This window comes from Corythoichthys intestinalis, chromosome 22 (assembly GCF_030265065.1).
Source record: "Corythoichthys intestinalis isolate RoL2023-P3 chromosome 22, ASM3026506v1, whole genome shotgun sequence".
NCBI classification, from domain to species: domain Eukaryota; kingdom Metazoa; phylum Chordata; class Actinopteri; order Syngnathiformes; family Syngnathidae; genus Corythoichthys; species Corythoichthys intestinalis.
In genome coordinates, this window is record NC_080416.1 from 488,984 (window position 1) to 515,054 (window position 26,071).

At 41.3% G+C, this 26,071-nt stretch overlaps 2 protein-coding genes across 2 annotated transcripts in view; both read left to right on the plus strand.

Moving 5' to 3' along the window:
• On the plus strand, nucleotides 1-9,274 carry sh3bp5lb (SH3-binding domain protein 5-like, b). Its single transcript, XM_057828772.1, has 6 exons — nucleotides 1-651; nucleotides 1,037-1,099; nucleotides 1,244-1,372; nucleotides 1,661-1,822; nucleotides 3,952-4,125; nucleotides 5,687-9,274. Exons 1-6 carry the CDS (start codon nucleotides 409-411, stop codon nucleotides 6,254-6,256), a joined length of 1,341 nt encoding a protein of 446 aa, XP_057684755.1. The 5' UTR covers nucleotides 1-408; the 3' UTR covers nucleotides 6,257-9,274.
• Nucleotides 9,275-10,583: 1,309 nt separating this feature from the next.
• gabbr1b (gamma-aminobutyric acid (GABA) B receptor, 1b) overlaps nucleotides 10,584-26,071 on the plus strand; it is a 147,381-nt gene continuing 131,893 nt past the window's right edge. Inside the window, exons 1-2 of the mRNA XM_057827542.1 lie at nucleotides 10,584-10,846; nucleotides 24,935-25,018. Of these exons, the coding sequence (XP_057683525.1) occupies nucleotides 24,943-25,018 (76 nt within the window). The 5' untranslated portion in view covers nucleotides 10,584-10,846; nucleotides 24,935-24,942. The remainder of the gene's footprint in view (nucleotides 10,847-24,934; nucleotides 25,019-26,071) is intronic.

Consider the following 26,071-nt stretch of genomic DNA (forward strand, 5'->3'; position numbering starts at 1 on the left):
TCCCTACCAATGTTGAGACCAAATTTACGCCCTTGCTGAAAAGGCAAAATCGTCCCTGTATTCTCGCTGAAATTGTGAATCACTAACTATTCTCTAAAACTGAATGATGATGTACACAAGCATTTATGTTTGTGTCCATGTACTGTATTTGCAACTGTATTAGTTGAGATCACGACACTAAAACAGGGAATGAATAGTTAGCTACTGTGTGTGCAACCACTCTCGGTCCAACGTCACACTCGTCCTCGTCGCTAGTTTAGCAAGCGAGCGCCGACAAGACATTCGAGTCTTCTCGTTAAAGCCTCGACGCAAGGTTTAAATATTCAAAAGCAAAATACCGATGTAGGCCGCGCACAAGGCTACGAGGCGATATCACGGTCCGAACGGTAGGCTAACGACAGGCCGCGAATGGAGCGCGAGACCTCGCGTGAAAGTGCGGCCGACGGGGGTTGCCCCAAACGGCCTGAGCTGAGAGAGGAGACCCCGGGGGAAGAAGCGAAAGGCGTCGCGGCTTCGATAAGGCGAATAGGCAAAGACGACGCGGTCAAATGTGCGAATTTGGAATGTGGCGGAAAAGAGGAGTCTCAGACGGTAACTGGGGAAGAAGAGGATGTTGGCAAATACGAGGAGGAGCTGGACCCAAGAATTCAGGTAGACTGTCAAGTGAAGCCCGTTGGCTCATCTATATTTGTTAAACATGAACGGTTTGTTTTGATATTTTCGACGGAATTATCACATTCTCACATGTAGTTAATTCATTGTAATCCGTAAAGCTGAATTTGCAGTCTCAACTTGACTCCCTGTATTCTGCGTATCTTCTGTATCAACTACGGGGGTACAGTAGTAGTTCCTCAAACAACGGGTCCCGGCCCAGTACCTGGCCGTGAGGCATTAGTTACCGGACCGCACAGAAAGAATACATTTTTCTCTTGTTACCGCTATTAAATTCTCAAAAGTGTTTAATTTTGGAACATCGACTGGATTTGCCTTGCCGTCATTGTGTTATCAGGGTTACTAATTGCGTCATGTTTTCCAGGAGGAACTAGAGCACCTCAACCAGGCCAGCGATGAGATCAACAAGCTGGAGCTTAATTTAGACGTGAGAACCCTTTTTATTATTTGTATTTTTTAATGAACGTTATAAATTCATGGATAACCTGTGTCGTTAAGATGACAACGTATCCAAGTTTGGACTTTTTGACACTATTTTAGATGGTGTCTCCTATATGTATACTCTCTTCAGGATGCCAGATCTAGCTACAGAAAGATCCTCACCGATTCTGCCAGGAAGCTGAATGCTCAGGGGTCCCAACTTGGCGCATGCATTGAGAAAGCCAGGCCTTACTACGAAGCCCGAAGACTGGCCAAAGAGGTATGTGTGTATTCCTACTGTACTCATTCAGTTATGTGTCATTACTATCATAATAATACATTTGGAATTTTTTTCTCCATTTAGACAGAAAGCTAAGCAGTACATCATAGGGTGCCGTTTGATCTTATGTCAGTAAATCTCGGGCCATAGAAGAACAAATGGCCACCAGTGGCTATTCGTTTCACCGTCAAGTTCATTTTGATTACGGAGCCGTGGTGTCGTTCTTTCATCTGTGCATTTTTGGGTGGGCAAGAAATATGACCACACCAGGTGTGTTGATGGTTTCAGGCACAACAAGAGACCCAGAAAGCTGCTCTAAGGTATGAGAGGGCCGTGTCCATGCATACCGCTGCCAGAGAGATGGTGTATGTGGCAGAACAAGGCCTGTTGGCAGACAGAAACACCATGGATCCAACCTGGCAGGAGATGCTTAATCACGCTACTGCTAAGGTAAGACCCAAGGCACTGAGAGGAAATCTCATTCATATATTTAATTTGATATTATTTTGTTATACATATAATATGCATGCGTTGTGATGTATTCAGTTACTATATTACAATATGCAGTTCATCTTAGGCTAAAAGCTTATCGGGGCAATAAAATTTTATAGCATGAAAGAACACAGGTGAGGGAGTAACACATTTACCCCTGTTATTTAAAATTTTGAGAGAAAAAAATGTTGATTTTAAGAGTAGTTGTACCACTCCATACTTTTTACTTGAGTAAATTTGTGAAGAAGAAATGCTCCTCTGACTCCGCTGCTTTGGGCGAAACTACAGTCGTTTCATTTTTCCACTTTATTTTACATATTAGATTTGACTGTTTTTGCCCACAGTGGCTTTACCAGTTTCACCAATGAGACATCGCAACAATAATCACATGACTCCATGGCTACGTTCATACCACAGGTCTTAATGCACGAATCCGATTTTTTGTCATATCCGTTTATTTGGCGTGCCCGTTCAGACTGCTTTTATCCATTGAGACCGTTCAAGTATTACGCATGCGCACTAATTCGCAGTCCGACACGCGCTAAGCAAATCCGTCATTCCAGGGATATCATGTTTTGCTTTTCAAAAGGAGGACACAAATAACAGACATAAATAATCCCCGTTTAGGCTTATATTCAAAGTTTATATGGATCGGTAGCATGCACGCACTGTCCGTGCACGTCACACACATATGGGCAGTTTGCCCCGATCTCTCTCGGCCGTGTAAGCAATGTTGAAATATTGCTCACTTGTAACAGAGAAAACTGAGCATTCTCAGGCTTATCCTCAACCCATTTTTATTTTTTATGACTGTTGTGAAGCCCAGCCCTTCCCCGAAAGCCGTGTTCACTGCAAGCTAGGCGCTAATAACGCACAGGTGCATCGCTACGGTAACGACTCTCTCGCTATTTGATGACGTAATTGCTGCATGAAATCCGATTTGCGGGACTGGACAGTACAGACCGCCGCGACAGTCTGGAAAAATGTGGCCCAGATCGGATTTAGACCACATACGAAAGTGACCCAGATCGGATTTGAAATGGTCCCGTTCTATGCGACTTGTCACGTTCAGACCGTCAAGTTAATGCCTCACTCGAGTCGGAAAAACACGAAAAAATCGGATTCGTGCATTAAGACCTGTAGTATGAACGTAGCCCATGTGTTTTTATGATTGTTTTCATGGTGTTTGCGCAGTGCAGAATTCAAGTCCAAAAGCTACCTGACCTCACAAATGCTTTTCAGAATGAATTGACAAACACATGTTGATGCTCCAAAAACCTGTAGCTAGATATTCCTCCCATAAAAGCAAAAAAGAAATAGCTGCAGACAATGACACCAAGTGTACAGTGGTGCCAAAAAGTATCTGAACCTTTTGGTATTTCTCACATTTCTGCATAAAATCACCATCAAATGTGATCTGATCTTTGTCAAACTCACACGGATGAAAATACAGTGTCTGCTTTCATGAGGATTGCATGCAAACAATGACAGAAAGCGGAAAAATAAGTGAGTGAACCATATGCTAGATAGTTTCTCATTCTACTGTATATTGTCCTCTAACTTGAGCTACTGCCTTTTCCAAGTAACTGTTTCTTTAATGCGAAACAGTCTACTTTGACAGAGAATATCAATTCAACAATCCGATTAACAATTACGGTTTGTTTGAAAAATAAAATAAGGACGTAAAATAGCCAAAACTACGAGTGTTATTTCTTTTCATTTGAACAACGCATGCACACGTATCTAAACAATTTTCATGGAGTTGACAACCTTGATCTCTTCATTGGAGACAAATGAATTGCTTTGGTTGGAGTTTTTATAGCGGGGCTGGCGATTTGTGCACACACAGTATGGATTACCTTTACAGATTGTGTGAGCGGAATCTGAATTCCTCACTTTGCATTCTCCTAATGTCTCCTCTATTGCAGCGCCTTTGTCTCCGTATCTTCTCATTGCTTGTTTGACTTTGAATCGCGAGCACTTTCAACCAACCAAGCACGTTTAGTCTCGGTAATGTTTAAAAATAAAGACATGAAAAAAACAGAAAGCATTTCAGTCAAACGCGTTTGAATCCTTTCGCTCCTCAGGTGAACGAGGCCGAGGAGGAGCGCTTTCGCAGTGAACGGGAGCACCAGCGGGTGACGCAGCTCTGCCAGGACGCCGAGGCTAAAGTCCAAACCCTCCAAAAGTCACTGAAGAAAGTCATCCTTAAGTCCAAACCGTACTTCGAGCTAAAGGCTCAGTTCAACCATATCCTGGAGGTATGCTACTTCTTCTCTCCCTGCCGATCCACCATTTCTACGTTAAGGATGCTGGATTGAAGTCAGCCTAAATTTGCCAGCTTCAAAGGTCACATCAGAGGCGGAATGTCTGTAGCGTTTAAGGAGAATGGAAAGCATAACGCCGATGACTCACTGGCACAGGCCCTTTTTGCTCTGAGCAATTGTCGTGTCGTGCTGACGCCGCCGCGCATCTGATAATTAATACGCTGAAAGTTGCAATGTGTGAAGAAATGCTTCGGACGCCGGAGTGTCCCGTTTTGGCGACGAGGCATAAATGCCAGTTCTTCAATCGTGCTTTTACTGTGACAATTGTGCTTGTGCTTTGTCATTGTACAACCTCAATTCCAATCAAGTTGGGATGTGGCATTACACTGGGGTTCCCACTACATTGACCAGTGGATGGCAACGCTAGTGTGGATAGCTCATGGCATCAACAACAAATAACAACAACAAAAAATCCTTTTTTAAAAAATGTACATGTACGCTGCTGGCCAAATTTATTGGCACTAGGGCTACAGCTATCGAATATTTTAGTAGTCCATCAATCGATGTTATTTCGAATAATCGAGTAATCGGATAAGCAACATGAAAAATTAAAATACCTGAGCTGAGCCTCAAATGGTATAAATGTTATTTTAAAAAACGAGGATCTATGTAAAACAAAAGAACAATTGGCTAACTTACATAGAAAAAGTCCGCCAAGCTTAAATGCAACAAAATGCTAAAGTTTTTTTTTTTTTTTATTACAATGCTCTAAACAAATGGTTCAGACACATATTCCCACAAAAGACGGCTAAATATACCTATAAACTAAATTATGAATGCATTAAAAAACATTAGCTCAAACAAAAACTTATGTTGGTCTTAACAGGGAGCAGTTTGATTCAGCCATGTGAAAAGAGGCAGACCAGAGGGCAGTGTATCCACCCTAATCAATAAAACTAAATGCAAACTTTCAAAACAAACCATTACAACGCCACTTTAATTAAACGAATACTCGAGGCAACAAATTTAATTCGAATATTTTTTTCTAATCAAATACTCGAGTTAATCGATTAATCGCTGCAGCTCTAATTGGCACCCTGCAATTCTGTCAGATAATGCTCAATTTCTCTCAGAAAATGATTGCAATTACAAATGATGTGATAGTAATATCCTCATTTATTTTGCTTGCAATGAAAAAACAGAAGGAAGAAGAAAAAAAAATCATCAAGATAGATGGCGCATTGTCTTCTTGAAAAGTAGATCTTGGAGCAAAAAACATTGCAACATTGAAACAAATTACTACACGTACAATAAGAAAATGTCACACATTGTGAACATATGACGCTGGCACATTTTTGTCTCGTCGTCAGACCTAAACTGGCATTCGTCTTGTGACCTTTTAGTCTCCCAAGATACGTTTTCAGCTCGTTGTCGTTGTTGGGAAAAAAAATGTTGGTCGATGAAATATTTTTGCTGTGTCATCGCTGACAAAAACAACGATGAAGATCACTGTAGACGTGGTTCTTCGATTTTTTTTTTTCTGTATCTCTTGCAGGAGCACAAGGCCAAAGTAGTACAGTTGGAGGAGCACGTAGCAAAAGCAAAAACACGTTATTCTGTGGCGCTGCGGAACCTGGAACAGATTAGCGAGCAGATCCACGCGCAGCGAGGAAGACTCGGCGCCGGAAGAGGGAGAGCGACCCTACGCGGCGGGCGTAGCTCTCCGGTCGGCGCCGAGGCCGACGCCAAAGTAGCGGCGTCGTGCGGCTTTGTCGGAACGGGCGCGTTAGAAAGCCATTGGGCGGACGCTGAAAAAACGCGGCTTTGGGTGGAGAAGCACCGGGAGAACGGCTGGGGTCGGAGAGAGGAGGCGGAGCACTCCGGTTCGGACCGCGTGTCCGTCGTCAGCCTGCAGACCATTGCTTCCGACCTGCAAAAATGCGATTCGGTAGAACACCTAGGCGACTTTAGCGATGGCGGGAGTGTGCCGGGTGAGGATTGGGACTGGAATAGAAAGAACGGCAACGGGGCAGAAGCGAGCGACGGACCCCGGCGGACCCGAGCGTCTAGTAAAAAGAAGCAGGAGATCTTCGTCAAGCAGCACCACAGAAGTGTGAGTCTCTAATAGAGCAAACCAATGAAAAAGACCTACGCTAACAGAGTGGCCAGATGTATACAGGGTGACTGAAAAGAACGTGCCAAAATGGCCACACCATATTTGAAAGAGTTGATGATTTACATATAGCAGACCTGCACCAACTCCTTTACTCACTGAATAGATAAGGAGACGTTTTCCAACAAACTTTACCGTTAAAGTTACTAGCTGCCGCGTCAAAGACCCCCCTGGTCTAAATTCTAAATCAATGGCTCTTAAGTTTTCTTGCTCTCCTATTTATTAATTTATTGAATAATTTATTTAAGATAGCTGGTACATTATTCCAGCTGAATTCTGATGTACTCCGTACAGTCAAAGCCATCTTTAATGTTTGTGTCACTTATTATATGGCTGCTATACATGTTGCGAAATACAGTATTTGAAATCGTTGCACCATGTTATGTATAGTGTACTTTTTTAATAGTTCATCTATGAATATTCGAATCAACTGTAGAACCCATTTGAAGATGTGCTAATTGTGCAAAATTCCTTATCCGCTGGGGAAATTTACACATAGGTTTCATCGTTTTAAAGTTAATGTTAGTTTAGTTGAATTTTTCTTTCATCTCAGACAATTGTTTTAGGTTGTTTTATTTACCTGACATGTTTCGGCGACGACTTCCGCCTTCATCTGAGAGAAACCGAACACAAGAAGGAGTATGAGAAGGAGACAGCAATGAGACAAACAAAGGCAATAAAAGAACAAGCACAACAGGAACACCACAAGCCAGCCATCACCGACCGCTGCAAAAGAGAAAAACACATTATGGACTAGGCAAAGGCCAGAGTCATCCGCGCCGAAGAAAACAAACATCAGCGCTGGATCAGGGAGGCCTTTGAAATCCGCAAGCGGGGCCCGAGGACCATCAGCAGGGACGAGGGGGCTTACATGCTCTCTACTACCTGGAACAGCACCCTGGAAGAGTGAATGGTCAGCAAAGGGCGTGATTCGCCTGTCGAATCTGACAGGTGAGTCACGCTTTCATCCATCAGTTGATAAAGAGGCGCACACCAACACCAGTGATACTCTGATGAAGGCTGAAGGAATCTGAGCTTTTAGCCAGATTGCCGGAATCACGCTAGCCGAACCGCTGGACCCGCGCTGGCGCAGCTCCAACGACCCGGGCCGGCGCGAAGCTAACAACCCGGCCAAAAGGCCAAACTCCGCGCGTTCACCTTAGTCTTAATCCCTTGAACTGACTCCATTTTGAAAGCTGGAAAAAGGCTTCGAAACACAAGTTGACAATTTATTCTGAGTCGGCAGCAATCATACAGCACAGAGGGACCCAGGCGAGGATCCAAAGTACCCATATCACAAATCAACAAAAGGTTCCCGAGGAAAAAAAATGACAACAATGAGTTAAGCATTGTCTTTTGAAGGGGCAGAAGAAGAGTGTGCTTGGGTGTTGTTTAGGATTATTGTCTGTTTGTGGATTGGACCGGAGCATTCGGGAGTTACTGTTGTCAGGGCAATGAGGGTTGTGGATTTTGCCACCTCAGCGTCAAAGGGGCTTTTGTAGTCTTAGTAGTCGTGTTATCAGTTGAATATCTGCTGTTGTCCGGTGTTCCTTGTGTTGGGACAGGATGCCCGCCATTTGTTCTGGACTGTCCGGAAGAACTGATTGCTGGAATTGGCTCAGTCAGTTGCATGACACACGCATTGGGCTTCCGTGATAAGAAGGCACCGTGAATCTCTTTATGCCCTATGTCAAATATATTCTGCTTGTTTTCCTTAAACTATGATATAAATGCAATATATTTTTATATTGGGTGCGTTAGAGTACTACAAACAGTAAATACGAGAAACGATACTATTCCCTGATTGATTATAGTACTGGTAAGTTTGTTAGAATAATGCAAACAGTTAGATGGTGCCTACGAGAAAAGGTAGGTCTCCTTCAAGGCGGAAGTCGTCACCGAAAAGTGTCAATTGTCTGGGATAAAAGAAAAATTCAACTAATCTATAAGTGTAGATAAAATGAACTCAATACAGCAACTAATCAAATGTTATTTGGAGGCACCCCCCCACCTCCGCCATGTCCACGTTTGCTTTTCTCTTCCCGAAAGCCTTTATCATGTTTACTTTTATCATTTTAAAAAGGCCATTTAGGTATTTGTTTTTACACTGTGATTAAAGGGTTATACCAAAAAAAAAAATGATAGCAGAGCATATTTTGGACACAAGAAAATGCTTCTTAATGAAATTAGATCCTAGTTAGGCTTCCTTTCTCGGCCCCGTCCACGGAAAAAATCCACAAACGGTAGATGATGTCACACCAGCAATGTGCTGCGAGCATCCTCTCCATAGTCGCGCCATTCTCTTCTTGCCGTTCTGTCATTCTGTCAACACGTAGTACTAGTGAGCTAAAGCAGCGCTATTCACTAGTTGTGATGTGTCAAATAGGTTTTCTACATGTAAATTGACATTAGTGCAGTCATTTTCATTTTTTTGACATGCGGGTCACCATTTCATTGCACCTTTCAAAATGGTGGATATTTTTCCTCATCTTATATTTTTATGGAAGAAATCATTTTAGATATTGACCATTTATGTGTAAATATGCACGCAGGCCACAATTCTCTCACAATGCTTGTATTAAAAAAAAAACAAAAAACATTTTGCTTAGCTCTTACGTTCTATGAGTGTGCCAAGCAAATGGATTCTTTTCCTGTATTTGATCTCTGAATGTACAGATGTGAATGATGTGTAATTGGTGATATATGTACAGTATAATATATATTCTGAAAAGATGCTACTACTGCTTTTATTGTTGTAAAGTGGAAAGTTCCTGAGCTCAAATGTTTCAGTATCAGAATTCACTTATTGTCCGTATAGGCAAAAAGCACACTCGTTGTTTGTTTTGCAGTGTGGAGCATTATTCTAACTGTTCCAATATTGCATAGTAAGTTGAAAAAGAAGCAAATCCTAACTATCAGTTTGAATTGTTTCATGTGACCCCAGAGTTTAAAATGACATTAAAGGTCACATTTACAAGGCTTTGCCGTGTCCTTCTTGGAATGACTATACCAGTTTATCAAAATTCTAATTTAGTTACATAAGTTGTCGGTATTTACTAGGGATGTCCCTGATCCAATCACGTGATTGGAAATCGGGCTCGATTGGTATTGTCGATTCGTTGGATTCAGTGGCGTCACTAGTTTTTAAGAACGGGGGGGCTTAGCCCCCAGGAGATGCACAAGTGAGTGAACGTAGCATTCAAGCACAAAACTTCAAAGACTGATCGTTTATTCATTATTATTGCTGTTGTTGTTTCAGTCTTTTTTTTTTTAATACAGTACAACAACAGGAAAAAATGGCTATCACTCTAAGCTCATCTTTTTCAATTGACATGACTTCCTTTTTCTGACCCTTCAAGATACATTAAATAGTGTGACCATATTTTGATTTCCAAAAAAGAGGACACTCAGCCAGGCCTCAAGATACTTACATTTTACTTGAGGTTCACTCGAAGATGCCTCATCACTTTAATATATTTAAAGTGTGCTTCCACCATCTGGGTAGAAAAAATGGGTTTTGTTTAAAAATAAAAATAGCTATATAACAAAAGACCCAAATTCGCTGAGGTTACTTAAGAGTTTTTGTTATTCCTAAAATAACGCCAAAAAATCCCCCAAAGGAATTGTGTGATTTTTAAAAATGCCTCTTCTGTATTGGCGACTCCTTTAATCCTTGAACAAAGTAATAGCTGTCTTTTCAATTCTTACTGTACAAATAAATAATCTGAAACAATTTTCTAAATAATTTCTCCTCTGTAGAAAATCCAGTTTGAACAAAAAACTCATTTCTCTTTCTTGTGAAAAATCTGACAGATTAATGATCATATTTAAGTTAATAATGACAGGTTAAATGATTATCGATTTAAACTAATATTCTGGCAACTTCATGGTGAATATGTCAGCATTTTTTTTTTTTTTTAAATAAAACAAATTATTTAGTGGGGCTTAAGAATATTTTAAGGGGGCTGAAGCCCTCCTAAAATAGGCCTAACGACGCCACTGGTTGGACTCAAATACTGTACATTAAGAATTGTTTTCCAATCATAAAGATTTTTTGTTTGTTTTACTTTACACATGATAAGTTGAATCCAAAATTGAGCATTAAAGGGGCAACCGTCGAAAAACTTTTAGGATTCGTTCTAACAAAATGAACATTTTTTTGTCAACATCCCTATCTCAAAATTGGACTATACTGTATTTGCGGTCAAATCTTGCAGTGACGTCACCTGAGAGTGAGGGAGAGGGTGGGATTTAGGAAGGGGGGGTGAGGGCAGAATCTTCACGCCACACTGGTGAAATTGAGCGTGTCTGTCAAGTGTTTGTTGCTTGTGTCAGTACGTGTATTTTATGGAAATAGGGCAATATTCAGTGAGTTGCCAGGATTGAATTGGGCCACGGAGCACGTACGCGCGCTACGAGTTGGGACTGAAAAAAAAATAAACGCTTTCCGTACTTAATTGTCCACGGGAGACACTTCTCTACTCTGCGCAGACACGGACACTTCATTCAATCCGTGACACTCCTGTAATACTGCTGCTTTTTGTGAGTATAACTCGTCTGCATGACATTTGCTGGGTGTTGAACTTTATGGATATACTGTATATATTTTTTTTTTAATCGATGGCATTGCAGCAGTTGTAGCGATTTGGTTCGTCGCTGTCAGTCACTTTATCTCACGGTACACATAGCACTGAGGTTTGGAGCACATCAGAAGGGGAAACGCGTTCGTTGGGCATCGACTGCTCGCTGTGATGAAGCACTTTACACGTGCGTACTCACCACTTTGCACTGCGTGGAAGCAGCGTGGGTGTTGTATGGCTCTTCTATACATGCAGTGCCAGTGACGTGCTTTCTATACGTGTCCGTATCTCCCTCTGCCATCAGCTGACGTCAACACGAGTGGAAGCGGTGAGGACCAAGTTCTCAATGAGACCATTAGCAGATAACAATATGACGATACGACAGCAATTTATCTCGAAATGGAACGTCCGAAGACTATTGTCGCACTCTGAAATCCAGACTGGTGTGACCGTACTGGGGGGGTGGGCTACATGAAAACTGGAGGGATATCCCAAATCTAATTGTTGGTGTGCGTCAACCATGCAAAGTTTAGTTATGTATATCGGGAAATCATTTACCTATCTAAGCATCTGAACAGGACAGGTCAAAATAATAATAATTCTCATTTCACAGTATCATATAGTGCAGATTTTACTTGAGAAAAAAAAGAAGCGATTCATTAACAATACCAATTTGTGCTAGGTAGTCAGTGCCAGGGGTGCCCAACTCCGGTCCTCGGGAGCCCTTATCCAGCTTGTTTTCCATGTCTCCCTCCTTTAACACACCTGAATCAGCTCATCAGCAAACTCCGTTTAGGAAACTAATAACAATCCTGATTATTTGATTCAGCTGTGTTGGAGACACTGAAAACAAGCTGGATAGGATCTCCTGAGGACCGGACTTTGGCATCCCTGGCATTGACTCCTCAGCAAAAATTCATTCACTCCCAGCCATTTTCACCAGAGCAAGGCCCTTCGCTACCGGCTGTTTTACTGGATTTTGACTGATTTGGCAAGGCCACAGAAAATTCTGTTCTATTGCTATATAAAATGGCACCCACCAAAAGAAAGATTAGACTCTTCTTTCAGCTGAAAAAAAAGTTGGTTCATATCTTTTTCCATTCTTTAGAAATCAGCAATAGAAAATAGCTTAGTTTCCAATTTCTGATGAAAAAACAGATATTGAGCTTTTTGTGAAAGCTTACATTTCAAACATAACTTCGACTTTAACACAGCTATTTTTGCTGTAGTTACATCCCAAACATGTTTTCCTTTTACAAAATAACATAAACAACGAGACGAATAGAGCTTTTGATCGAATTTATTTACACATAACTAAACTATTGAACTGTTGAACTATTTTCGCACATTAAAACGGGGAAGGCTCTCGGCTTTGATGAGTCGGGATCAAGATCTGTCTCACTTTTTTCATCATCTTCATCGTTGGTTTCGACCTCGGGCTCAGGAGTAACGCAACGTGAGCTCCGCAGAACGCGTTTGGAACCTGACGCTGTTGTGGCCGTCACCTTCTGTCTCATCAAGATAGATTTTTTTGAATCCTTCTTTGACGATGGTTTCGTTTTCTTTTCAAAACACTCCTCCAGTGTCGTTTGCCTTTTTTCCCACGATCGTTCTCCACATTATTCTCAAATTCTCAGGCGTCTTCACAAGATCCCTCCAACTTCTGTTTTCTGACTATTTTTCGTCAGTTCCTTTGCGGCCCGAGATGAGTTCTTATCAAATGCGCTACTGCCCTCCAGTGGCCAGTTTTATTGCTTTAAAATGAGTTTTGAGCGTTGTGCATTGCAGTTTAGGTGCAACAGAACCTAGAGATGCCTCTTGTCAAAAAAAAATGTGAAAGACGTATAAATACGTTTTCGGGACACTGAAACAATTAAAAATAGAACATATTTATACGTTTTTGGGAGCAAATGAGTTAATGAATCGCTTCTTTCCAAGTAATATGTTTGTGTAATATAAATTGCAATAAATATATATCTGCACAATGAGACACTGTGAAATGAGATCAATTATTATTAGTTTTATTGAGTTCATTTTGTCTACACTTATAGATAAGTTCATTTTTTTTCTCTTTTATCACAGACAATAGTTTTAGTTTGTTTTATTTACCGGACATGTTTCGGCGACTACTTCCGTCTTCATCAGGGTGTCACTGGCGTTGGTGTGACACGTCTTTATCTGCTGATGGATGGATGAATGAAGGAGTGACTCGCCTGTCAAATCTGACAGGTGAGTCACGCCCTTTGCTGACCATTCACTCCTCCAAGATGCTGACCCAGGTAGTAGAGAGCTTGCCTGTTCCAGCGATAGAGTCTGGCGACCGTTCCGCGGATCAAATTCCCAGGGCGGAGCAAGCCACAGTAAACAGACAGCGGAGTGGACCAATCGGCGACAGGCGGACGTGACGCTGGTAAAGCGACAAGAAACTCTAGCGTGAGGAAGCACATCTTCTTTTAGAAGAAATGCTTTCGGTGCTGTCAGTTGGATTTTATCGACTTGATGTGTTTTTGGTCATTTAAAACTGAATTTACTGCGGATTAGAACATATTCTCGCCTCTATCGTTCGCCAACTGTGTTGTTGTGGAGACGATTTCCGACGCGCAAGAGTGTCGTTGGTCCTTCAGAACAAATCACGCAAATAAACAAATCTGATTGCACAGATGATTTTGTTCAGGCTTGAGAGGCCATTAAGGAGCTGGGTCCCAGACTATTCTCATACCGTTTGAAAAATACAGGGAGAACAGTCTGGCCGTGCCAGGCAACTTCGACATATTCATGTAAAATAAACGCTAACTGAACGTTTTTTTGTTTTTTTGTTTTGCTATTAACCAAGAATCGAGACTGTTTTACATCCGGATCCATAAAGAATTTGGGGATTTAAGCATTTATTCACAAGGATTTTCAACGAAAAAAGATCTTTGTCTACGATTCCACTCGGTCAGCTTTGACGGCCACGCCAACAATGCAGGCCCCCTATTAATCAGCCTTGCGCCTCATGTCCCGTCAATATAATTATGAAGTCTATGCAAAAAGGTTAGAAAGCTGCCAAAGTATACGTATATATTTTTAAATTAAATCTTAGCTTGAGGCAAACGAACCCTGAGAACGACATCATCCATGATGCGTATCAGTGGAACACCAACATTTCCTCTATTATATGTCTCCCAAGCCTTTTTTTCTGTTTGACATATGAATTGCATTTTTGAGGAAAACATCTTATCTTGAATGGGAGTTTGTCATATGGGCTGCACGGTTTGGGATGGAGATCAGGCAACCCTGACCTAAACCACAGAAGACTAACTGGCAAAAGTCAGGATTGCTTGCATTGGTAATAAAAAGGATGAGTGTATCCATAAAAATCAAAAACAAAATGGCATGGGTTTTGACATACTAGTGAGTCGTATTAAAGGCGAATAGCGTCTGTGTTCACAAGTGACAAACAATATACACTGCTGGCCAAAAGTATTGGCACCCCTGCAATTCTGTCGGATAATGCTCAATTTCTCCCAGAAAATGATTGCAATTACAAATGTTTGGTACTAATATTTTCATTTATTTTGCTTGCAATGAAAAAAGAGAATGGGGGGAAAATGAAATCATTATCATTTTACACAAAACTCCAAAAATAGGCCGGACAAAAGTATTGGCACCCACAGCCTAATAAAGCACATGGTTACACAGTCCAGTGCCAGAGGGAGCAAAGCAACCCCAAAACATCAGGGAACCTCTGCCATGTTTGACTGTGGGGACTGCTCGAACTTGTTTGGATGTTAGTCCAGGTTCTTTATCCGCTATCCGCACAATCTTTCATTGAAATCACTCATCAATTTTTATTTTCCGTTCACATCCAGGGAGGCTAGCCACTGTGCTGTGGGCTTTACACTTATTGATGACACTGCGCACTGTAGATACAGGAACATCCAGGTCTTTGGAGATTGACTTGTAGCCTTGAGATTGCCCATGTTTCTTCACTATTTTGCTTCTCAAGTCCTCAGACTGATCTTTGGTCTTCTTTCTTTTGCCCATGCTCAATGTGGTACACAAAAGTACACAGGACAGAGGTTGAGTCCACTTTAATCCATTTTAACTGGCTGCAAGTGTGATTTAGTGATTGCCACCACCTGTTATGTTCCACAGGTAAGTAACAGGTGTTGTTAATTACACAAATTAGAGAAGCATCACATGATTTTTCAGAGGGTGCCAATACTTTTGTCCAGCCCATTTTTGGAGTTTTGCGTAAATGATAATGATTTCATTTTTTTCCCCATTCTCTTTTGTGTTTTTTCATTGCAAGCAAAATAAATGAAGACATTACTACCAAAACATTTGTAATTGCAATCATTTCCTGGGAAAAATTAAGCATTATTTGACAGAATTGCAGGGGTGCCAATACTTTTGGCCAGCACTGTAGGTTTTGTGCTCTTTATGAGAGGAGTCACCCCTCAAGGATAAGAGCTTTTTAGGTTAAAGTGAATGTCTAATATGACAACAAACCACTAAAGGGTAAAATCATAAAACTACTGTGACATGATGAATTAAATGTGATAGCACTATTTGTGACCTGGCAGATAAGATGGAATTCTTACTTTCTGTGTGGCCTTTCGCTCGTCCCTTGTTGGCTGTAATCCTTAGATATTTAGGAGATAAACTTGTGTCTTTTATCCTTCTTCCGTGCCAGCAAATTGTTCCCTTCCTTGCCAACTTTAGTTTGTAAAGTCAGAATGTAAGTGTTTTTTCCTTCACCGGCTAGCTTGTTCAAGATTTGCGGCGATGCCACAGAGAGAATACCTGTTCACAATGGTTGCAGCCCTCCTGACAGTGTTAAGGGTCATTCCCGCTGACTTACAGTCCCGCCGTAGCATAGAATAGAGCGGATTTATCGTCGGTGTCGCCGCTTAATGTTTCTTATTGTTTATGGGCAGGCCTTCATTATACACCTTCCCTGTTAGCTCAACTATTGTGTGTTACATTGTCTTTCTTTACAACCTCCAACGGTTGCGGTGTGACTAATAAACATCGACAAACGGGATATGGTGTTTGTCGCAGACACGTTGATATTAAAGAAGGATTGCATTTTTATTTATTGCAACAGTAAACTGAAGTGCGGTGCATCGTAATAGCCGACAGCCGTGTAAGCAGTGAGTAATATGATCAGATAAGAATACGGCATATAGTCATCTTCGCTTAATAGAGCACACCCAAATACAAGCCACGCTGTCCGAATTTCACAAAATTTTGGGGGGAAAAATATGCAGGCCACACCTGACTCACACATAGCAAATGAAGTCTGGATAGCGTTATTGCTAAAGCAAACATGGCCTCCAAACAAGACCAGACCTCTGCGCTACAATAATGTTTTACAATATATTTGGCTTTATTTTTACTTTTTTCTTTCATAAAGCTTCATTTTTTGATGATATTTTTACTTAGGAAGGACTTACAGTGCTGGCCAAAAGTATTGGCACCCCAGCTGTTCTGTCAGATAATGCTCAATTTCTCCCAGAAAATGATTGCAATTCCAAGTGCTTTGGTAGTAAGTAATATCTTGATTTATTTTGCTTGCAAAGAAAAAACACAAAAAAAAAAAAATGGGGAAAAAAATTAAATCATGCTTTACACAAAACTCCAAAAATGGGCCGAACAAAATTATTGGCATTTGGCACCCTTTGAAAATTCATGTGATGCTTCTCTAATTTGTGTAATTAACAGCCCCTGTTACTTACCTGTGGCAATAACTAAATCACACTTGCAGCTAGTTAAAATGGATTAAAGTTGACTCAACCTCTGTCCTGTGTGTACCACATTGAGCATGGAGAAAAGAAAGAAGACCAAAGAACTGTCTGAGGACTTCAGAAGCAAAATTGCAAGGAAGCATGGGCAATCTCAAGGCTACAAGTCCATCTCCAAAGACCTGGACGTTCCTGTGTCTACCGTGCGCAGTGTCATCAATAAGTGTAAAGCCCACGGCACTGTGGCTAACCTCCCTAGATGTGGAAGAAAATTGACTAGAGATTTCAACCAAAGATTGTGCGGATGGTGGATAAAGAACCTCGACGAACATCCAAACAAGTTCAAGCTGTCCTGCAGTCCGAGGGTACGACAGCGTCAACCCGTACTATCCGTGGGCGTCTGAATGAAAAGGGACTCTATGGTAGGATACCCAGGAAGATCCCCTTTCTAACCCAGAGACACAAAAAAGCCAGGATGGAGTTTGCCAAAAAGGCATCAGTTTACAGGGGGGGGGGGGGGGGGGGGAGGCCTTCAAAGAAAAGAATACGGTCCCCACAGTCAAACATGGCGGAGGTTCCCTGATGTTTTGGGGTTGCTTTGCTGCTTCTGACAGTGGACTGCTTGACCGTGTGCATGGCATTATGCAGTCTGAAGACTACCAACAAATTTTTCAGCATAATGTAGGGCTCAGTGTGTGTCTCCCTCAGAGGTCATGGGTCTTCCAGCAGGACAATGACTCAAAACACACTTCAAAAAACACTACAAAATGGTTTAGAGAAAGCACTGGAGACTTGGCCAGCAACAAGTCCAGACCTGAATCCCATACAACACCTGTGGAGAGATGTTAAAATGGTCCCCTTCAAATCTCAGAGACCTGGAGCAGTTGGCCAAAGAAGAATGGTCGAAAATTCCAGCAGATCATAGTAAGAAACTCATTGATGGATACGGGAAGCGGTTGTTTGCAGTTATTTTGCCTAAAGGTTGTGCGACCAAGTATTAGGCTGAGGGTGCCAATACTTTTGTCTGGCCCATATTTGGAGTTTTGTGTAAAATGATAATAATTTCATTGTTTTTACATTCTCATTTATGTTTTTTCATTGCAAGCAAAATAAATGAAGATGTTACTACCAAAGCATTTGTAATTGCAATCGTGTTCTGGAAGAAATTGAGCATTATCTGACAGAATTGCAGGGGTGCCAATACTTTTGGCCAGCACTGTACTTAACATTCATTCATTCATTTACAATAATGTTAAAAAAAAAACTCCAAAAGGGTTTAATTTAAATTAGACTTAACTCCAAAAGAATTCAATTTAAAAATGACTCCAACAATGGTAAATTAAGACTGTAAAAAGATTGAACACTTTCTGGTGTTGTCACATATAAACACTAGAAAAGGGTTCAAATGAACACCGCGTGAGTTATTTTAACACTGCTAATGTTGCTGTGTAATAGTGTAGGGCAAAACATAATTTGTATACGCTTCACTTAGTGTGTATCGAGTGCAAAGTCCGATACACATTAATGCATTGTATAACATACTTTAAATTCCTATATTATCTCTACTTTGTGGTTCTTCAAAAGGCAACAGTAACAAAAGCCATCATTTTTGATGCCATAAAAACAAACTTTCTAACCATGAAGATAGTCACAAATCACATCATACTATGGGCAGTGTACAGTGATGATGCATTGTCACTTTGAACTATAATTTGAACTGATGTACTGTGCAGCCGTTTCAAGGCGGCGCGTCGGCCCGAGGGGAGGCGAGGCCGAAAACTTCCGTCACGGTCTCCTCGGGTCCCTGAGCCAGAGCCAAAGCCAAAGCGGCACAGAGGGGCACAGGTGAACTGACACTTTTCATTCACACCAATTGCTTAGAAAGACCAAAATAGCCTGTGCGCATGTACGACTGCTCACAGTTCAGATCCAAGCTCGGAATTTAATAAAGAAATGGCTCATGAGGTACCACGTGAAGGAAAAAGTGCTCTGTAACGTGGCTTAAAGGTTTTGGATTGCAATCACTTTTTTAGAGGCACTTCAAGGATGTCGGCAGGTTATCCATACCTTGGGGACAAATACAAAGTTGTCATCAAGTCGGAATGAAAGTGGTAAAGATAATAACTATAAAATGCTCATTTTTAAAGGTAAGGCAATTAGGTCAGTTTTCCCTTCTCTGCTCGAGGCTTGAAGGAATCTGACCTTTCATCCAGATTGCCGGAATCAGGCCAGTCGGACCCGCGCTGGCGCAGCTCCAACGACCCGGGCCGGCGGAATCCTGACAACCGGGTCAAAAGGCCAAACTCCGCGCGTTCACCATAGCCTTAACCCCTTGTACCGACTCTATTTTGAAAGCTGGAAAAAGGCTTCGAAGCACAAGTTGACAATTTATTCAGGTCAACAGCGATCAAACGGCAAGGCGAAACAGAAAAGGACTCAGGCGAGGAGGCAGACTCGTTCCAAGGTCACCATATCACAAGTCAACAAAAGGTTCCTGAGAAAAAATGACAAAGATTAGTTACACATTGTCTTTTTGAAGGCTCTTGCGGGGCGGGCTGTGGGCAGAAGAAGGGTGTGTGTTTAGGATTATTGTCTGTCTGTGGATTGGACAGGAGGATTCGGGAATTACGGTTGTAAGGGCAACGAGAGTTGTGGATTTTGCCACCTCAGCGCAACGTGAGTGCTGAGTTCACTTCTCGGTCGCGGGTTCCTCCTTATCGGATCTTTCTTGTCAAGACGAGATGTCCCGCCATTTGTCCTGGACTGTCCGGAAGAAATGATTGCGGGAGTTGCTGGTGCAGACTTGGGCTTGTAGATGTCTTGCCCCGCCCGCGTCAATCTTGCTCAGTCAGTTGCATGACGCACACGTTGGTCTTCCGTGATAAGAAGGCGTCATCTATCTTTTATGCCCTATATTCTGCTTGTTTTCCTTAAACTATAAGTCCTATTTATTTTATATTAGTTGTACTAGTATTAGAATAATACAAACAGTAAAGATACTATTCCCTGATTGATTATATTTAGTGTGTTGTTGAACTAATACAAACAGTCAATCTGTAAATACAAGTAAAGATACTATTCCCTTCAGGCTACAAAAAAGCCTCCTGCTACGATTATACAGTATAATCATTTGGGATCCATGTTTATTTATTATAAAATAACCCCGCGTGAATCAAGTGACCAGCTGCCTGATGTATTCCTTTACAACGCTGCGTCTCATATTTCGGAACGAGTCCTGCATTGGTTGCACCGTGTGATCCTGTTGTAGGGCCAAAATTTAAATGTAGTAATAGTAATAACAATCTTCTGGAAGTGGGTTTTGGCAATTAAACATTGAGGGAATGAAAGAAATCCATCTGAATTTAGTTTGCGGACAGGATAGGGAGGCAGGTTAAGTTACGATGTCCTCGCCCCTACGACGTTTCGACTTTACGACGTACGCCGTTGAGTCCAGTTCAGATTTTTTTCCCATGTCAGTTCACGTTTATGTCAGCATCCCTCTGAAGTGGACTCATTCTTGGGACTTGACGTAATGCAAACAATGATCCAAATGAGGGACGGATAGCTTGACTTTGTTGTTCCTTGCGGAGACTGGCCTGACAGCGGTAGTTGTGCAAGTTAGCGAGTTTACACAGATTAATGCTATGCTAACTCTGATGCAGGTCAGACTTTTAGTAGCAAAATTAGTGGTGTATCCCCCACCTCCACAACATTGACGTCTTTTACATTACTTACAGTGGAAGCTGCTGGCCGAAATAGAAAAAAAAAATAATAATAATATCCCCCCTCTTTAAAAAGGGGTAGAGGAGGCAGCATGTTTTATTTCTGTTAACGGGGTTGTGTAGGTGTGCGTCTGTGTGGCGCGTGGAGGGGGCAGAGGGCCGAGTCATCAGTTCAATTTTATTCTATTCAATTTATTTGTATAGCCCTCAATCACAACAGAAGTCTCAAAGGGCTTTACAGAGGCAATATGATACACAATTAGAAATGAAGCAACAAAGATGAATAGATGCAGTTCAAGTCCTGGGTATCCCCTATCCTTAAGACCCTCCATGCCAGCAAGGAAAAACTCCAAAAACTCCAGAGTCAATTGGGAGAAAAATGAGAAACCTTGGGGAGTACCACAGTCAGGAGAGATCCACTCCCAGGACGGATAGACAGGAACCCCAGAACGGCTAATGGAAATTAGCAAGCGAAATTATAGTCCGTAAAAATACAGTGGAGTGAAGGTGCAAGAAGAAGTCCCTCTAGTCAGATGAGACGGGGGTAGCAGCGAGGACGTCTATCCAGCCAGGGGTCCGGACAGTCAGGAGGCTGCAGCTGAAAAATAGCCCCTCCCCAGAGGGGAGGGGGGAAAGGGGACACCGGGTGACTAGTGATGAAGAGACTAGACAACTAGATATTAACATTGGAAAATAGAAATAAAGTAAGACAAGTGGTAGGTAGAGTAAGAAAAGGAGATAGAACTCAGCGGCTGTACTGCCCCCAGCATTATAGCTTCTAGTGCAGCTTAGACTAAACTGTGAGTCTACTCCGACTTCAACTAGCCTAACCATAAACTTTGTCGAATAGGAACCTTTTTAATCTAATCTTAAATGTGCAGACTGTCTCGGCTTCTTTAATACTAGCTGGAAGCTGATTCCATAAAACAGGGGCTTGGTGGCTAAAGGCTCTAGCTCCGACAGTACTTTTATGAACCCTGGGAACTACCAGTTGACCTGCATTCTGAGATCGGAGTGTTCTGTTGGGGCGGTATGGAACCAGAGCATCGGTGAGATAAGGTGGCCCCAACCCATTAATGGTCTTAAATGTAAGAAGGAATATTTTAAATTTAATTCTAAACTGTGTGTTCATCAGCCAATCAAACGTGCATTTGAGGGGGAAAAAATGGACCAGCACATTCAGCAAGTGAAAAGGGATAAATGTAACTCCGAATATAATGAAAATAATTCAGTTAATAGCGGTAGGGTCTATTCTATCCTTACCACGTATGGGCAGACTATATAAAATAACCTCTATAACTGAACTCCTTATATAATGCAAATAAGGTGGTTTAAAAGTTGATGGGGACAATTTGAGCATCCTGAAAAGTTGCTAGTGTCATGTCCCTCACGACCCTATGCAAACCTATGCCCTTGGTGCATAGTACTTGTCTGCACCTAGTGGGAGGATCTTTGCCATTTTTCACGTTATGATTCCGCTTTGTTTTGTACATCAGCAATTTCAGTCAATTTTTTCACATCTTGTCTTCATTTCACTTTCTTTTTTTTTGTGTGTGTTTTCAACCCATCGTGTTTCATTTTCTGCATCTCTTTAATAATATGTCATTTGGCCCCTGTCATCGATTGCCACTTTTATCCGTTGCTCATCCATTGCTCTTTCCGATAAGGCAATAGCTGGGCGCTTATCCACTTATGCATCACAAATAACATATTCTGAATGTGCTTTTTTAATCTTACTTCACCATACACAGTCATTTCAGCTGCCCGATTATCGCCGCGTAACAAGAGATTTGAAATGTGATGAAGTCCCTCGGTAATTTCCTTTTAAACGTGTCATTATTTTCCTCTTTGCGTTGGAAAATCACATAGCATACTTCCCCTTCTATTAAAAAAAATAAAAAAAAAGTTCATGTCAACCGTGTTACTTGGTGATGCTGTGTTACTATCAGTGCTTAATTTGTAAATCATAAGGTGCCAGAACGCAAAGTACATATGACAGCGCAGGGACAACGAGACGGGAACAGGGAACAGGTCCCGAAACATACGCAGAAAATGGTGCTGAATACAACACGCAAATGCCTACTTTCCATGCTGTGGGACTTTTCTTTTTTTTCTTTCTTTGTTCTTTTCTGACTCGTTTTGTACCATCTTCCTTCTTTTAAAAAAAAAAAAAAAAAAAAAAAGACTCTAAACTGTCTTTTTGATATGATCCTGGCTGCTTACTCCCCAGATGCCACAAATTTCCAAAGGTTTTTTTTTTTTATATTTTTTTTTTATGTCAGGGGCCTGATTAGTTGGTCCAGCTTTTCAGTGCATCAACAAATCTCCGACTCTTTCAAATTATGTTAATTTTTATAAACAACATGCAGTTCTTGGAGTTTGTTCTGTAAATTAATTTATGCTTATTATTATTTTATTTTATACTTTTATGTCCGTAACTATGTGTAATATTCTGATATAATCTTTTCCGAGGAACCCTGAAGTGCATGCAACATTACTATTGTTTTGGTGCGGGAGTGAGATGGAGAGGCACAGCCTGCCGACAGCCACAAGTTGTGTTCGTGCTGTTAGCCTCATGTGTTAATAAAAAAACAAAGTTGTCAGCACGTCGTGTGTTCCATACCTCTGTCAACATAAAGCTCAAAACAAAACACTGTTCACGGTCCCTTTAAGAGACGCTGGGACTGGAGAGATGTGAGTAGGAAGCGAGGGGGAGACAGGAGATAAGCAAAAGTTCGCGGTCGAATGTGGTGGCAGTCCGCTGTTATTTTGTTTGATTGTTTTCTTATTGTTGCCACAATAAAGTGGAGAAAGCCATCAACGACTTCTCCCCTTCTTTCCCCCCATTCGGGGCTATTACAATACATTAAAAAAAAGTTTTTATATTATTATTATTTTCTATACGCGATCGGCGTCTGATCTGCCCAAATAAGTCCCCGAACACATGCAGGCCAAAATCAAGATCCGGCACAAATGAACCCCTGGTTACTGGAGGCATGCGAAATTTCCGTTTCTTTGATTATTCGCGATTTGGCCATGGAAGATTCAAGAACGATTCACAAACATCCAAATTCCGATTATTGAATTATACCAGGTAAAGCGGAAATAAAACACAGTCAGCGCGGTCTTCGGGACGCAATGAGGAATGGACCGAGAGTAAATATCATGTTCAACTCATGCCGCTAGATAAAAAGGCGCCCAGTTGCCAGTTGCTACAAACATACGGCAACATACGCCTGTGGTAGATGTCACATATATGTAGAACTAGATGCGAAATGACAGACGAGGCGGCTTTAGAACATGTGCATCAATAATCGATTTATAATCGAATCGGAACCTCTGAATCGTAATCAAATCGTTAAGGTGCCCAAAGATTTTCACCTCTACTGGTTACTATCATTAGTTTCTAAAGCTAAGTAAGTGGGTAAACACACACAACTACTTGATCGGAGCCGATCTTGTCACCAAATCTGATTCTGTCGGATACTCTTTAAATAGCTGTATCGGGCGCCGATACCGATGATGTATATCAGATCAGGACATCTTTACTGTTTGGACTACATATTTGAAATTGAACACCAGAAAGACTGCCGCCAAAAATGCGGTGAGGATGATGTTTGCCAATAGTAATGGGCATTTTGAGAGTCCTCTTCCCATACGAAATAAATAAACATCATCCAGTCTGTTCGGAAATTCTCCAAAATGTCCCTCCAAAAGTTTACTTTTAGTGGATTGCTTGAAGAATTTCCCCCCCCAAAAATTTCTTGAGCTCAGCATAGGTGGGCTATACACATGAAAGCATGTGCTTTTTGTTTGACGTATAGCTTAATTATCAATAAATAGCCAGGACATTGTTTCTTTCACCCAGTCAACGGGAGGGGGGGGGGGCTGTGATGAGAACCATACAAGACAAACCATCATTGGTGCCTAATCCGCACAAGAGAGAGTGGATGTGAATGGTTGCTAGGCAACAGCAATAGCCAGATTTGCTGCCTTTTGCAGTCAGGGGAGGACAGTGTTTTTTTGTATTTCTGCAAATGTCTTAGACTGGAGTCCAATATTGGGTTTTGTGTACACAGAAGTAGATGGTTGTCCAATTTATACTGTATGCTAATGCTGATGCTGGGGTGGTGATTATTGTGTTAAAAAAATGCATATTCATATAGGTATGGTATCATGCAGTGGCAGGTGTAGGAGGCATTTTACCTCCAGTATGCACACGAAGACCCCAGTAACAAGTGTACTACACACTATCCTTGCTCTCTGAATACCATTTCTACACACTTTTCCTTTGTACCGGGAGCTGTAAAAGGAGTTGCATACTCATTTGGTACTGCCACACTTCACTTCTACTACACCGCAACTCCTGTTTTTAGACAACGAAGATCTTATGGCCCGAGTGAAAATTCTATTTACTCAGAATACTTTATTTTTGTGTGAGTGCAAAACTAAATACATGTATGTCTAGTATTTTAAGGAAATAATCAAATCCAGGTAACGAGCTTCACTAGTTTTGGCGAAAATGTCAGATCCCCTTCAACTTGTCTGATTTTGTCTTCACGCTACTAAACACCGGCTCTGTTTTTTTCTCTTTTCCAGGTGGAACGATGTTGCCGTACTTTTTTTTGTTCGTCTTTGCTGCGTCACCCTTACTCGGCACATCTGCACGGAATGCATCTGCCGGTAATGATCTCTGGTTTTCTAGAGAAAGCGCTTTTATCTGTAGCAGTTACAGCCTTATCTGTGTTTGCCGAGTTTTGCCTGTTGTATCAGGTTGGACAAGATCACATGCCATAAGATACTTGAAAAATGGTTGATATATGGAGGAAAACACTCAGGTGGCTTCCGCTCCGAGACCCCCAATTTGGCCAAATTTCAAAATTGTCCCACATGCATGTGTGATACGTCATTGGAAAGCTTAAAATCTCAATTTTCTGGGGGAAGAAAACTTTTGAACAAGAGGTCATTTAGAAAAAAATAAAAATGTAAACCTCTAGATCCTAACTCGAAGTGGAAGCATGAGAGAGGATAATTAAAGACACCATGATTTTACAAGATATTATCGCATACTTACCTATTTTCGATCCAAAAACTCCATGTAGCATGTATCACCGAGTGTCAAGACACAGTTGTGAATGGCCACAGCAGGACGTTTTGGGGAATTTTATGGGTGAAACATGGTAATATAACAAGGGTGGCGATGCAGAAATCGCAGACATCAAGGAGTGGTCGAGATTTTCTTTTTCATATATTTACCCTTTTAAACTCACCCCCCCCCCCCCCCCCCCCCAATGTTTCTTTGTTTGGATCGATTATCATCTAAAATATCGGTGAAAATGCGACATGAACCCCTCCAAAAAATACAATTAAGCGATAATTATGAGGTAAATATCCCTGACCTAATTACAGACACCATTTTTTTGATTGTGCTGAAATTTGTTTGAAAGTTTAAAATATGCCAGTAAATATTTTTTTTAATGTCTTTTTTTTTTTTTTTTTTTTTTTTTTTAAATCAACTGAATATTAGACATCAATTACTGATTCTAAGCTAAAAATGACAAATAATATAATTACCGGTACTTACCTTCTTTTTATGGCTGGCTAAAAACGTGTCTTAGGGAGACTAAAACATGACGGGACAAATGCCACTTTTCGTCTGAAAATGCGCCATAGTTACCTTCATATGTTTACAACGTGAGACATTTTCTTACTGTACATGTAGTTAGTCAGCCTGCT

Bases quoted from the DNA above. Each gene is read 5' to 3' on its own strand.
- sh3bp5lb (XM_057828772.1), top strand. From the start codon at position 409: ATGGAGCGCGAGACCTCGCGTGAAAGTGCGGCCGACGGGGGTTGCCCC. The intron at 1,823-3,951 runs GTAAGACCCAAG...TTCGCTCCTCAG, and splicing joins TTAATCACGCTACTGCTAAG to GTGAACGAGGCCGAGGAGGA. The intron at 4,126-5,686 runs GTATGCTACTTC...TATCTCTTGCAG, and splicing joins AGTTCAACCATATCCTGGAG to GAGCACAAGGCCAAAGTAGT.